The sequence below is a fragment of the Mandrillus leucophaeus genome, unplaced genomic scaffold, assembly GCF_000951045.1.
Source record: "Mandrillus leucophaeus isolate KB7577 unplaced genomic scaffold, Mleu.le_1.0 Scaffold52, whole genome shotgun sequence".
In the NCBI taxonomy this organism is placed as follows: Eukaryota; Metazoa; Chordata; class Mammalia; order Primates; family Cercopithecidae; genus Mandrillus; species Mandrillus leucophaeus.
In genome coordinates, this window is record NW_012105586.1 from 4,103,175 (window position 1) to 4,116,583 (window position 13,409).

The following is a 13,409-nucleotide window of genomic DNA, read 5'->3' on the forward strand; positions in this document are numbered from 1 at the left end:
AAAAAAAAAAAGATTGGGATAAAAAAAGTATGTTTTCATTCAAAGAAAATTTCTCTTTGAGACAGGGTCTTGCTCTGTCACCCAGTGCAGTGGCATGATCATAGCTCACTGCATCCTCGACCTCCTGGCCTCAAGCCATCCTCCCACCTCAGCCTCTCGGGTAGCTGAGACTGTAGGCTTCAACCACCAAACTGGGCTGTTTTTTCTTTTAATTTTTGTAGGCCAGGTGCAGTGGCTCATACCTGTAATCCTAGCACTTTGGGAGGCCAAGGTGAGCAGATTGCCTGAGTTCAGGAGTTGGATGTGGTAAAACCCTATCTCTACAAAAATTAGCTGGGTGTGGTGGCATGTGCCTATAGTTCCAGCTACTCAGGAAACTGAGGTGGGAGGATCACTTGAGCCCAGGTGGTCAAGGCTTCAGTGAGCCATGACTATACCACACCAATCTGGGCAACAGAGCAAGACTCTCAAAAAAAAAAAATAATAAGGCCCGGCACGGTGGCTCACACCTATAATCCCAGAACTTTAGGAGGCCGAGGTGGGCAGATCACGACCCCAAAAGATCAAGATCATCCTGGCAAACATGGTGAAACCCTGTCTTTACTAAAAATAGAGCCAGACGCAGTGGCTCACGCCTGTAATCCCAGCACTTCGGGAGGCCGAGGTGGGTGGATCATAAGGTCAGGAGTTCAAGAGCAACCTGGCCAAGATGCTGAAACCCAGTCTCTACTAAAAATATAAAAATTAGCCAGGCTTGGTGGCGAGCACCTGTAATCCCAGCTACTCGGGAGGCTGAGGCAGGAGAATCACTTGACCTGGGAGGCGGAGGTAGCAGTGAGCAGAGATCACGCCACTGCATTTTAGCCTGGGAGGCAGAGCAAGACTCCGTCTCAAAAAACAAAAAAATACAAAACTTAGCTGGGCGTGATGGCGTGTGCCTGTAGTCCCAGCGACGCGGTAGGCTGAGGCAAGAGAATAGTTTGAACCCAGAGGCGGAGGTTGCAGTGAGCTGAGATCACATCATTGCACTCCAGCCTGGTGACAGCAAGACTCCATCTCAAAAAAATTAATTAATTTTTTATAGAGATGAGGTCTTCACATGTTGCCTAGGCTGGTCTTGAACTCCTGGGCTCAGGCAATCCTCCTACCGTGGCCTCCCAAAGTGCTGGGATTATTGACATGAGCCTCTGCGCTTGGCCCCGAAAATGTTGATTGAGCCCCATCCTGTGCCTGTCATGGTTCCATGCACTGGGCGTGCAGCGGCGAACAAGCCAGACACAGTCTCTGCTCTAATGGTGCTTGTATTCTGATGAAGGGAGGCAGAAAACAACAGGAAAGCATATCAGACGGTGGTATGCGGAGAGTGATGGGGGCTACTCTAGATTGGAACATGGAGGAAGTCCTCTTTGAGGAAATGATTTCTTGGTGGTGTTTTGGTTTGGTTTGGTTTGGTTTGAGACAGGGTCTAGCTCTGTTATCCAGGCCGGAGTGCAGTAGTGTGATCTCGGCTCACTGCAACCTCTGCCTGCTGGGCTCAAGCAATCCTCCCACCTCAGCCTCCCAAGTAGCTGGGACCACAGGCATACTCTACCATGCCCGGCTAATTTTTATGTTTTTGGTAAAGGCAGGGTTTCAACATGTTGCCCAGGCTGGTCTTAAACTCCTGGGCTCAAGCAATCCTCCTGCCTCAGCCTCCCAGAGTGCTGGGATTATAGGTGTAAGCCACTACACCCGACCCTTCTTCCCAATTTTAACACTAGAAGAAAACTGGAAAAATCACATGCTTTTCTCTTGACTCTCAGCCAACCATCATAGTAAGTAACTTTGGGAAATGGATTCAGTGAGTTCTGAAATGGATGTATTTGAGAGGTAGAACACCATGTTTAGAAAGTCCTTGTAGGCCGGGCACGGTGGCTCACACCTGTAATCCTAGCACTTTGGGAGGCCAAGGTGGGTAGATCACCTGAGGTCAGGAGTTTGAGACCAGCCTGGCCAACATGGCAAAACTCTGACTTCACTAAAAATACAAAAATTAGCTGGGCTTGGTGGCACACACCTGTAATCCCAGCTACTAGGAAGGCTGAGGCAGGAAAATTGCTTGAACCTGGGAGGCGGAGGTTGCAGTGAGCCAAGATCGCGCCATCTCCCTCCAGCCTGGGCAACAGAGCAGACTCATCTCAAAAACAAGAAAGTCCTTGTAGATTTCTCAGCGTCTGTTTGTTTTTTAGATGCTTGTTGACGCTCCCTGCGCAGAACTGGCTCAGGAACTACTCCAGAGTTGTGCCACTGTCCAGCAGCTGCAGCACACACTCCAACAAGTGCTTGACCAAAGAGAGGAAGTGCGTCAGTCCAAGCAGCTCCTGCAGCTGTACCTCGAGGCTTTGGAGAAAGAGGGCAGCCTCTTGTCAAAGCAGGAAGGTAGGACTCTCTGCAGGCAGAATTACTCTGAGAATTCAGGGCTGATGGAGGCGTCCCTCGGGAGGACACTATTTGTGATGCAGCCAGAGCCACTGAAGCCACAGCTGCTGGGATGCGGGAAGGGCACGTTTCTCTCTTGCCCAGCCACTTATTGTGGCGAGTTGGTCATGTGGCTGTATGGTCACACCACATCTGATCTCTGTCTCGTGTCTCCTTTGCAGAGTCCAAAGCTGCCTTGGGTGAGGAGGCAGATGCAGTAGACACGGGTATCAGCAGAGAGACCTCCTCGGACGTCACGCTGGCGAGCCACATCCTTACTGCACTGAGGGAGAAGCCGGCTCCAGAGCTGAGCTTATCTAGTCAGGATTTGGAGGTGGGCGGAAACCAGGGTCACTGAGCTACAGAGAAGGACATGCCCTGGGATGTAGTATTACCGTGCAGAGATGTGTGGACCCTTTTGTTCACCTCTGCGGACTGTGAATCCTAGCTGCCAATTTGCCTATTCTATGCCCCAGCATTTGCAAAAATCTCATTAGTCTAAATCAAAATAGCTTTAAAGAAAAATGCATACACTTTTCAGATCATCCGACAGACTCTGGTCCCAGGTTGGTAATGAAATGACTGTTCCTGACAGGGAGGAATAGCGGGGCCCAATCTTCTGAGATGGCTTCTGGTTCTTTCCATGGTTAAAGAAGATCTATAGTCCATCCTGAGGTCTGTCAATGTCACAGGAAAAGGCAAACTTGAGGGATCGTCGCCTGCTGGCTAAGAACAGGGAACTAAAAGCTTGAGGAAGGGGACCCGCCAGGGTGGGTGCTACTTCTGATTCTTTGTCCTTGTCCCTGTCACAAGTACCTCCCTATTGTAGATAGAAGGGAAGGAAACTGTTGACTTGAGCTCGGTTAAATTTCCTGAAGGTGGAGGACCTTAGAGTTGCTCCAAGTAAACTTTCCAAGGACTGCTTCCTGTTGGTGTTGTAAGAAAAGGCCCATGCTTGACCAGGCACAGTGGTTCACACCTGTTAATGCCAGCACTTTAGGAGGCCGAGGCAGGTGGATCACCTGAGGTCAGGAGTTTGAGACCAGCCTGACCAACATGGTGAAACCCCATCTTTACTAAAAATACAAATATTAGCCTGGCGTGGTGGCAGGAGCTGGGGCAAGAGAATCACTTGAACCCAGGAGGCAGAGATTGCAGTGAGCCAAGATCGCACCACTGCACTCCAGCCTGGGCGACAAGAGTGAAAACTCATCTTAAAAAAGCCCATGACGGCCAGGCGCCGTGGCTCACGCCTGTAATCCCAACACTTTGGGAGGCCGAGATGGGTGGATCATGAGGTCAGGAGATCGAGACCATCCTGGCGAACATAGTGAGACCCCATCTCTACTAAAAAAAATACAAAAAAATTAGCCGGGCATGGTGGCCAGTGCCTGTAGTCCCAGCCACTTGGGAGGCTGAGGCAGGAGAATGGCATGAACCCGGAAGGCGGAGCTTGCAGTGAGCGGAAATTGCACCACTCTACTCCAGCCTGGGCAACAGAGCGAGACTCTGTCAAAAAAAAAAAAAAAAGCTCATGGCAATTGATGGTAAAGGAAAGCCGGCATTTCAGTGTGAAGAGGTAACATAAACAGGTACTGCCTCGTTACACTCCCCAAAAGAGAGTCAGGAGAGCAGCAGGAGAGGCGCACAGAAGGCCCAGTTCTCAGGGGTTCTTATTCTTGCTACAGTTGGTTACCAGGGAAGACCCCAAAGCACTGGCTGTTGCTTTGAACTGGGACATAAGGAAGACGGAGACTGTTCAAGAGGCCTGTGAGCGGGAGCTCGCCCTGCGCCTGCAGCAGATGCAGAGCTTGCATTCCCTCCGGAGCATCTCGGCAAGGAAGGCCTCACCACCTGGAGAACGGCAGAATCCTAAGCGAGCCAAACAGGAGCCCACATAGCAGCAGCGGGAAGTGTGCCAAGGAAGCTCTGTGGCATTGTTATTGGTAGACTCCCTCAGCCTCATCATTTGACTACCTATGTACTACTCTACCCCCACCTTAGAGCACCTTCCAGAAAAGCTATTCCAGGTCTCAACATATGCCCTTCCACCAATTTTTTTTTTTTTTTTTTAGCCCCACCAGCTTCAGGACTTCTGCCAATTTTCAATGATGTAGCTGCATCAACAATATCCCACCTCCTCTAATTACATATTATGTTCTCTGTTCAAAAGTAATTGGCAGTGATTGGCCAGGCGCGGTGGCTCACACCTGTAATCCCAACACTTTGGGAGGCCGAGGCTGGCAAGTTCACAAGGTCAGGAGATAGAGACCATCCTGGCTAACGCGGTGAAACCCCATCTCTACTAAACATACAAAAAAATTAGCCTGGCATGGTGGTGGGCGCCTGTAGTCCTAGGTACTCGAGAGGCTGAGGCAGGAGGATGGTGTGAACCCAGGAGGCGGAACTTGCAGTGAGCTGAGATTGCACCACTGCACTCCAGCCTGGGTGATAGAGTGAGGCTCCGTCTCACAAAAAAAAAAAAAAAAAAAAAAGTAATTGGTGGTGACTATGGGTGCACACCTAACATTTAGCCCTGCCCCATATGGAACAGTTAAAAAAAAAAAAAGGAAGTCCGGGCCTGGCACGGTGGCTCACGCTTGTAAGCCCAGCACTTTGGGAGGCCGAGGTGGGTGGATCACGAGGTCAGGAGATCGAGACCATTCTGGCTAACACAGTGAAACCCGTCTCTACTAAAAGTACAAGAAATTAGCCGGGCTTGGTGGCAGGAGCCTGTAGTCCCAGCTACTCAGGAGGCTGAGGCAGGAGAGTCCCTTGAACCAGGAGGTGGAGCTTGCAGTGAGCCGAGATTACGCCACTGCACTCCAGCCTGGCGACAGAGTGACACTCCATCTCAAAAAAAAAAAAAAGGCCAGGCACCAGGGTGGCTCACACCTTTAATCCCAGCACTTTGGAGGCTGATGTGGGCGAATCATCTGAGGTCAGGAGTTCGAGACCAACCTGGCCAATATGGTGAAACCCCAGCTACTTGGGAGGCAGAGGTTGCAGCGAGCTGAGAGCGTGTCACTGCACTCCAGCCTGGGCAACAGAGCGAGGCTCCGTATCTCAAAAAAAAAAAAAGTTTTGTTTTGTTTTTTTGAGACAGAGTCTCACTCTGTCACCTAGTCTGGAGTGCAGTGGTACACTCTCAGCTCACTGCAACCTCCACCTCCCAGGTTCAAGCGATTCTCTTGTTTCAGCCTCCCAAGTAGCTGGGATTACAGGCGGGCGCCACCATGCCCGGCTAATTTTTGTATTTTTAGTAAGGACAGGGTTTTGTTACTTTGGCCAGGCTGGTCTCAAACTCCTGACCTCAGGTGATCCACCCGCCTCAGCCTCCCAAAGTGCTGAGATTACAGGCGTAAGCCACCACCCCTGGCCCAGAAAAAAATAATTTTTTAATAAAGTAATTGTCAGCTTAGACAACATAGCAAGACTCTCTCTACAAAAAAAAATTTTAAGTTAGCCAGGCATAGTCCTAGCTACTCAGGCTGAGGTAAGAGGATCGCTTGAGCCCAGGAGTTGAAGGCTGCAGTGAGCTCTGATCATGCCACCACACTCCAGCCTGGATGACAGAGTAAGACCCTACTTTTCTTTTTTTTAAAAAGGTATTGTCAAGGGCAATGAAAAGAAATGGTCGTATTTGCAAATCATTATCCTTATTCTGAAGATAGCACTGCAGAATTTTAAGCACAGATAGTGGTGAAGATGGGACATTACAGAGTGCTGATTATGGCCACAAACTTGTTTCTCCAGTTAATGAACTGTTTTATTTGTTGGTTTAAAGATCCACATTAAGCTTGTAGACCATAGGGACATATGGAAAGTCCATTTCTAATATCTAATTCAGTATTGTTAAATTACATCTTACCACTATGAAACTTCAGTTTTCTAATTGCTTTATCAGCAGGGGGTATAAAAGGTCATTAAAGCAATTTCCGTGTGCTATGACTCCAAGTCTCTGGGTGTGAAGCAGAGCAAGCCTAGTTAGTCCTCCTGTCTCCATACAGACTGGTTCTGCAGGTTTGGTAATCTATAGTACACTCCTTGCAGGGAAAAGGTAATGACTTATCATGGACTTACTTGACCGTTTTTTATGCATGCTTAGAGGAAAACAGAATGCTATTAAGAGATTCATTGGCTAGTTATTAAGTAAAGAAATATCACAATAGGCCGGGCGCAGTGACTAACACCTGTAATCCCAGCATTTTGAGAGGCCGAGGCGGGTGGATCACCTGAGGTCAGGAGTTCAAGACAAGCCTAGCCAACATGGTGAAACCCCATCCCTACTAAAATTATAAAAAATTAGCCGGGTGTCGTGGTACACGCCTGTAGTCCTAGTTACTTGGGAGGCTGAGGCACGAGAATTGCTTGAACCCAGGAAGTGGAGGTGGAGGTGAGCCGAAATTGTGCCACTGTACTCCAGCCTGGGTGACAGAGTGAGACACTGTCACGAAAAAAAAAAAAAAAGAAATATCACAATATGTCACAATAGGCCGGGCGCGGTGGCTCACACCTGTAATCTCAGCACTTTGGGAGGCCGAGGCAGACGGATCACCTGAGGTCAGGAGTTTGAGACCGGCCTGGCCGACGTGACAAAACCCCGTCTACTAAAAATACAAAAATTAGCCGGTCGTGATGGTGGGCACCTGTAATCCCAGCTACCCAGGAGGCTGAGGCATGATAATCACTTGGACCCAGGAGATGGAGAGTGCAGTGAGCTGAGATCCTGCCACTGCGCTCCAGTCTGGGCAACAGAGCGAGACTGTCTCAAAAAAAAAATTATCACAGTAAGTCCTAGGGTAAAGATGGGGATACAGAAAACAATTAAGTAGAAAACAACTGTTTCATTTTCCTGTGATTCAAGGAGGGCTTAGATGTACTCAGCATCCTTTTACTAATACCCTCCATTGGCTCTCACTAGCCCCAACATTTCCCTTTTTATAGCTTATTTTGCAATGCCTCCTTAATTATCCTTTAATAGAAGCCATCGCTGGTAATCTACCCTCATACTTAGAGAAGCCCCAGTTATCTGTAATGCCCCAAATGTACTATTTCAGGGCAAAAAGGAAAATAGTTTCCAATGACGTGGCGTGTGTTTCACTGTCAGATGCTTGCACTTACACATGGACTCGCTGTGCGTCTGACAGAGGCTGACTGGCACGCAGAGCACAGGGATTGTCAGCTCAGACACCACCAGCAGCATTGCCCTTGGGAGTGGGATTTCCCAGAACAGTAAATGGGTCTGTCCTTGATTTACAAAGTAGCTACATTCCTAGGAAATCCAGGGTACATAAAAACCCAACCATGTTACCCAGGCTGGTCTCAAACTCCAGGCCTCAAGCAGTGCTCCCACATCAGCTTCCCAGAGTTTTGGGATTACAGGCATGAGCCACCACACACAGCCAGAATATTTTCTTTCTGTCAGACACACAGAGCTTTCGTTGACTCATCTGGGCATTGGTATTGGTATTCTGTACTTGAAGCGAATCCACCAAGCGGCTGAACTGGATGGAAAATGGAAAATGTCCTGTGGATTTGGGAGTGAGACAAACCAGATTGAGTCTAACCTCTTAGTCTACGGCTCCAAGCTTGAAAGGGTTAAATGAAGTACTATATTTTGTTTTGTTTTGTTTGAACCTGTGGGTAATGGCACAGTCTCTGCTCACTGCAACCTCTATCTCCTGGGTTCAAGCGATTCTCTTGCCTCAGCCTCCAGAGTAGCTGGGATTACAGGCTCCCGCCACCACACCCGACTAAATTTTTTTTGTATTTTTAGTAGACACAGGGTTTCACCATGTTGGCTAGGCTGGTCTCAAACTTCTGACCTCAAGTGATCCACCTGCCTTGGCCTCCCAAAGTGCTGGGATTACAGGTGGTGAGCCACCGCGCCTGGCCTAAGTGAACTACTGTATGACCGACCGACCTGGGGAACATAGCAAGACCCCATCTCTACAAAAATTTAAAAACTAAAAATGAGCCGGGTGTAGTGGCACATGCCTGTAATCCTAGATACTCAGGAGGTCAAGGCAGAAGGATCACTTGAGCCCAGGAGTTTGAGGCTGCAATGAGCTATGATCGTGCCACTGCACTCCACCCCGGGTGACAGAGTGAGGCCCTGTCTCAAAATAAATAATCCAATCCCCCCTCAAAAAAGGAATGAAGTACTATAATGAGAAAAATCTTAGTACCTAATGTATAGTAGACAGTGGAAAGTGGTTCTCTTTCGTTTCTCAGGGGCAGACAGGGTGCTGGAGTCCTCTATCAAGAGTCAGTAGGGCAAAGACCTGTGAACTCTAGCCCAGATGTATAATGAATGTGGTCACAAACATATTGCCCCATTACCATTTACTTCCCTATAACCACTATGCCTCCAGCCTTGTAGAATAGGCACACAGGAGCACAGCAATATGTCTAAAAATGGGAGCAAGAGAGAGCAGGCCATACCTGTTCTCATACTAGGAGAAAAGAATGTCAAAGAAAGCAGCTGGAACTAATGAACTCTACATTAGCCATATTCCATTCTTTCAACTGAAGTCAAATGTCGGTCCCCATTAGGCAACTGGCTTTGACAGGTGCTATGCTAATTACCACTTACTAACCTTTAATTTCTGGGTAAAAGCAAAAGAGAAAAACTAATGGATTTTTCATTTTCCAGAGAGACAGGAATAAAATAATAGTGGTCTGTAGAAAAAAGAAAACCTGCTTCAATTACAAGAATTATTGTGTCTTTAATAACCAGATTATTGCTGGGCGCGGTGGCTCATGCCTATAATCCCAGCACTTTGGGAGGCCGAGGCGGGCGGATCACCTGAGGTGGGGAGTTCATGACCAGCCTGACCAACATGGAGAAACCCTGTCTCTACTAAAAATACAAAATTAGCCGGGCGTGGTGGCGCACGCCTGTAATCCCAGCTACTAGGGAGGCTGAGGCAGGAGAATTGCTTGAACCTGGGAGGCGGAGGTTGTGGTGAGCCAATATAGTGCCATTGCACTCCAGCCTGGGCAAAACTCCCTCTCAAAAAAAAAAAAAAATTTTTTTAGCTGTTTAATTCCTAATTACCTGTTCAAGCTTCCCGCCCCCCCCCACCCACCTTGAGGGTTTTTGTCCCTTTTGTTTGTGGAGTTTTGCCTTAAATCCTTTTGGCTGCATCTTATACACCTTGCGGTTTTTAAGGACCTTGGACATGATCTAGTCTGCATCCCCATCCACTGCCTGGGTCCTCCCAACGGCTCTGACAGTGAGAGCCTCCAGCCACGGGGACAGACGCCCTCCCAGGAGCTGCACTGCACTTTCAGATTGCAGAACCTTAGAGTTGGCAACTTGCTCAGATGATATCAGACAACACTCATGCAATTAACAAAGTTACAAGGAAATGAACCAACAGGTTAAGGCATGGATACTGGATTTTCTTCGATCTTTTTCTTTTCCTTTTTTTTTTTTTTTTGAGACAATCTTGCTCTGTCGCCCAGGCTGGAGTACAGTGGCTTGATCTCAGCTCACTGCAACCTCCGCCTCCCAGGTTCACCAGGTTCAACGGATTCTCCTGCCTCAACCCCCCAAATAGCTGGGATTACAGGGGTGTGCCACCACCCCCGGCTAATTTTTGTATTTTTAGTAGTGATGGGGTTTCTCCACGTTGGCCAGGTTGATATCAAACTTCTGACCTCACGTGATCTGCCGTCCTCGGCCTCCCAAAGTGCTGGGATTACAAGCATGAGCCACCACGCCCGGCTGTATTTTTCAGTACCATAAGAACTATTACCCCCAAAATTCTAGCTTTTCCTCCAGACTGATTTTTTTAACAAGACAAATACGTTTTTTAATTACAAATGCAAAATGGGAAAGATAAATTACTATTTTTACTAGCATTATAAGAAGTTACAAATAGCCCAGGGGTGGTACCACAGTGGCTCATGCTTGTAGCTGTAATCCCAGCTACTCAGGAGGCTAAGGCAGGAGAATCGCTTGAACCCGGGAGGTGGAGGTTGCAGTGAGCCGAGATCATGCCATTGCACTCCAGCCTAGGCAACAAGAGCAAAACTCCGTCTCGAAAAAGAAAAAAAAAGTGTGTATGGCATCCCCTTACCCAGCCCAAGTCTCTCTCTTGCTCTTGCTCTCCTCACTGTGTGATACACTGGGTCCTACTTGGCTTTCAGTAATGATTGGAAGCTTCCTGAGGCCTCACCAGAAACTGAGCAGATAGATTCCTGGTGCCATGCCTTTTTTTTTTTTTTTTTTTGAGACGGAGTTTTGCTCTTGTTGCCCAGGCTGGAGTGCAATGGCGCGATCTCGACTCACCGCAACCTCTACCTCCCAGGTTCAAGCAATTCTCCTGCCTCAGCCTCCCTAGTAGCTGGGATTACAGGCATGTGCCACCACCATTAGCCCGGCTAATTTTGTATTTTTAGTAGAGACGGGCTTTCTCCATGTTGGTCAGGTTGGTCCAACCTCAGGTGATCTGCCCGCCTCGGTCTCCCAAAGTGTTGGGATTACGGGTGTGAGCCACCGCACCCAGCCACCTGGTGCCATGCTTCTATACAGCCTGTGGAACCATGAGTCAATTAAACCTCTTCTCAGGTTTTTTTTTTTTTGAGACAGAGTTGTGCTCTTGTTGCCCAGGCTGGAGTGCAATGGTGCAATCTCAGCTCACCGCAACCTCCACCTCCCAGGTTGAAGCGATTCTCCTGCCTCAGCCTCCTGAGTAGCAGGGATTATAGGTGCCCACCACCACGCCTGGCTTATCTTTTTGTATTTTTAGTAGAGATGGGGTTTCACCATTTTGGTCATGCTGGTCTGGAAATTACAGGCTGCTGGAATTACAGGCATGAGCCACTGCGCCTGGCCAGGTATTTCTTTATAGCAACACAAGAACAGCCTAATACATTCCAAATGAAACCTCTCTCTATGGAAGACACTACTGTTTTTAAGAGGGTCGGGCGCGGTGGCTCACGCCTGTAATCCCAGCACTTTGGGAGGCCAAGGCGGGCGGATCACAAGGTCAGGAGATGGAGACCATCCTGGCTAACACAGTGAAACCCCTCTCTACTAAAAAATATGAAAAATTAGCTGGGCGTGGTGGTGGGCACCTGTAGTCCCAGCTACTCGGGAGGCTGAGGCAGAAAAATGACGTGAGCCCAGGAGGCGGAGCTTTCAGTGAGCCGAGATCTCGCCACTGCACTCCAGAGCCTGGGCAACAGAGCGAGACTCCGTCTCAAAAAAAAAAAGAAAAAAGAAAAAAAGATGGGCTGCCCCTTCAACAGGTGCTGTTTAAATCAAGGTAAGTATCTCCCCTCAGCTTCCCAATCTGAGTTTCCTAAAGCCTGGAATCCTTTGCTGTCAGCCCTGAAATAGGAAAACTGTGAGTGCCTGTCATCCTTCATTCCTCCTCAGCAGTTAAGGAGCTGTTCTGGTGCCAAATCCTGGACAGAACAACAAGAGAATGAACTTGAAATTGCCCAGGGTCTGATTGCCCAGATCTGCACACCTGACTATACTGAACTACAGAAAAGTCCACCAAAAACCACATGGGGGAAAATTACCATTTTACCTTGATTTATTAATCACAAGCATATTCATCTGGTCTAACATGCAGTTGACGCCAGTTAATGTTGTAAGTCCCCTGAACTAAGGTAGGCTTAGACTTGAATTTCCTGGCAGGAGCACTAGTAGAGCCTCACAATCCTACAGATACTACTCAGTTAAAAGGTAAAACCCCCAATCTTAATGTCTGTATGGATGACCCCAATTTATTTATTTATTTTATTTTTTGAGACAGAGTCTCACTCTGTCACCCAGGCCGGAGTACAGTAGCACAATCTTGGCTCACTGCAACCTCTGCCTCCCGGGTTCAGGCGATTCTCCTGCCTCAGCCTCCCGAGTAGCTGGGACTACAGGCACCCGCCACCACGCCCGGCTAATTTTTGTATTTTTAGTAGAGACAGGGTTTCACCACATTGATCAGGCTGGTCTTGGAACACCTGACCTCAGGTGATCCACCCACCTCGGCTTTGCAAGATGCTGGGATTACAGGTGTGAGCCACCACACCTGGCCCCTATTTTATTTTACTATTATTTTTGAGACAGAGTCTCATTCTGTCACCCAGACTGGAGTGCAGTGGCATGATCTCGGCTCACTATAACCTCCGCCTCCCAGGCTCAAGTGATTCTCGTGCCTCAGCCTCCCAAGTAGCTGGGATTACAGGCATGCGCCATCACGTCTGCGTAATTTTTGTATTTTCAGTAGAGACAGGGTTTCATCACATTGGCCAGGCTGGTCTCGAACTCCTGGCCCCAAGCGATCTACCTGCCTTGGCCTCCCACAGTGCTGGGATTACAGGCATGAGCCACTGCACCCTGCCGACCTCAATTTAAAAACAAAAACAATGAGCATGGCTTCTTTCTAGAAAAATCTTAAAGTTCTGGAAGGTTAGCTGGCCTTTCAGGCAGGCAGCTTCCACCAGTGCACTGACCCAATTACTGGTCTCCTAAAGCTGCTGTGTTTGGAAACGTGGATACTATTAAGTCTCTTCCATCACATTATACTTTATTCAACTAGTAATTATGAATATGAGCTCAGCTGGGCAGAAAACAATGGAATGGTCAGCAGTCATTCTCAGGGAGTCCACTCTCCAGTGTCCAGAGAAGAGAATATTCCCATGTCCTCCAGCCAGCCTTTGCTGGTTTCTCCAATAAAGTTTAGCATCTAAAAACCTTCACAGCCAGGCGTGGTGGCTCATGCCTATAATCCCAGCACTTTGGGAGGCCGAGGCAGGTGGATCACCTGAGGTCAGGAGTTCGAGACCAGCCTGACCAACATGGAGAAACCCCCGTCTCTATTAAAAATACAAAAATTGGCCGGCCGCGGTGGCTCAAGCCTGTAATCCCAGCACTTTGGGAGGCCGAGGCGGGTGGATCACGAGGTCAGGAGATCGAGACCATCCTGGCTAAC

At 48.4% G+C, this 13,409-nt stretch overlaps 1 protein-coding gene across 2 annotated transcripts in view; it reads left to right on the forward strand.

The window, feature by feature from the left end:
* DFFA (DNA fragmentation factor, 45kDa, alpha polypeptide) overlaps window positions 1-5,010 on the forward strand; it is an 11,086-nt gene extending 6,076 nt beyond the window's left edge. For both annotated transcript variants that reach the window (XM_011996619.1, XM_011996620.1), the window contains 3 exons: window positions 2,229-2,418; window positions 2,640-2,791; window positions 4,146-5,010. In XM_011996619.1, coding sequence (XP_011852009.1) covers window positions 2,229-2,418; window positions 2,640-2,791; window positions 4,146-4,358 — 555 coding nt within the window. In that variant the 3' untranslated portion in view covers window positions 4,359-5,010. The remainder of the gene's footprint in view (window positions 1-2,228; window positions 2,419-2,639; window positions 2,792-4,145) is intronic.
* Window positions 5,011-13,409: the final 8,399 nt, after the last annotated feature.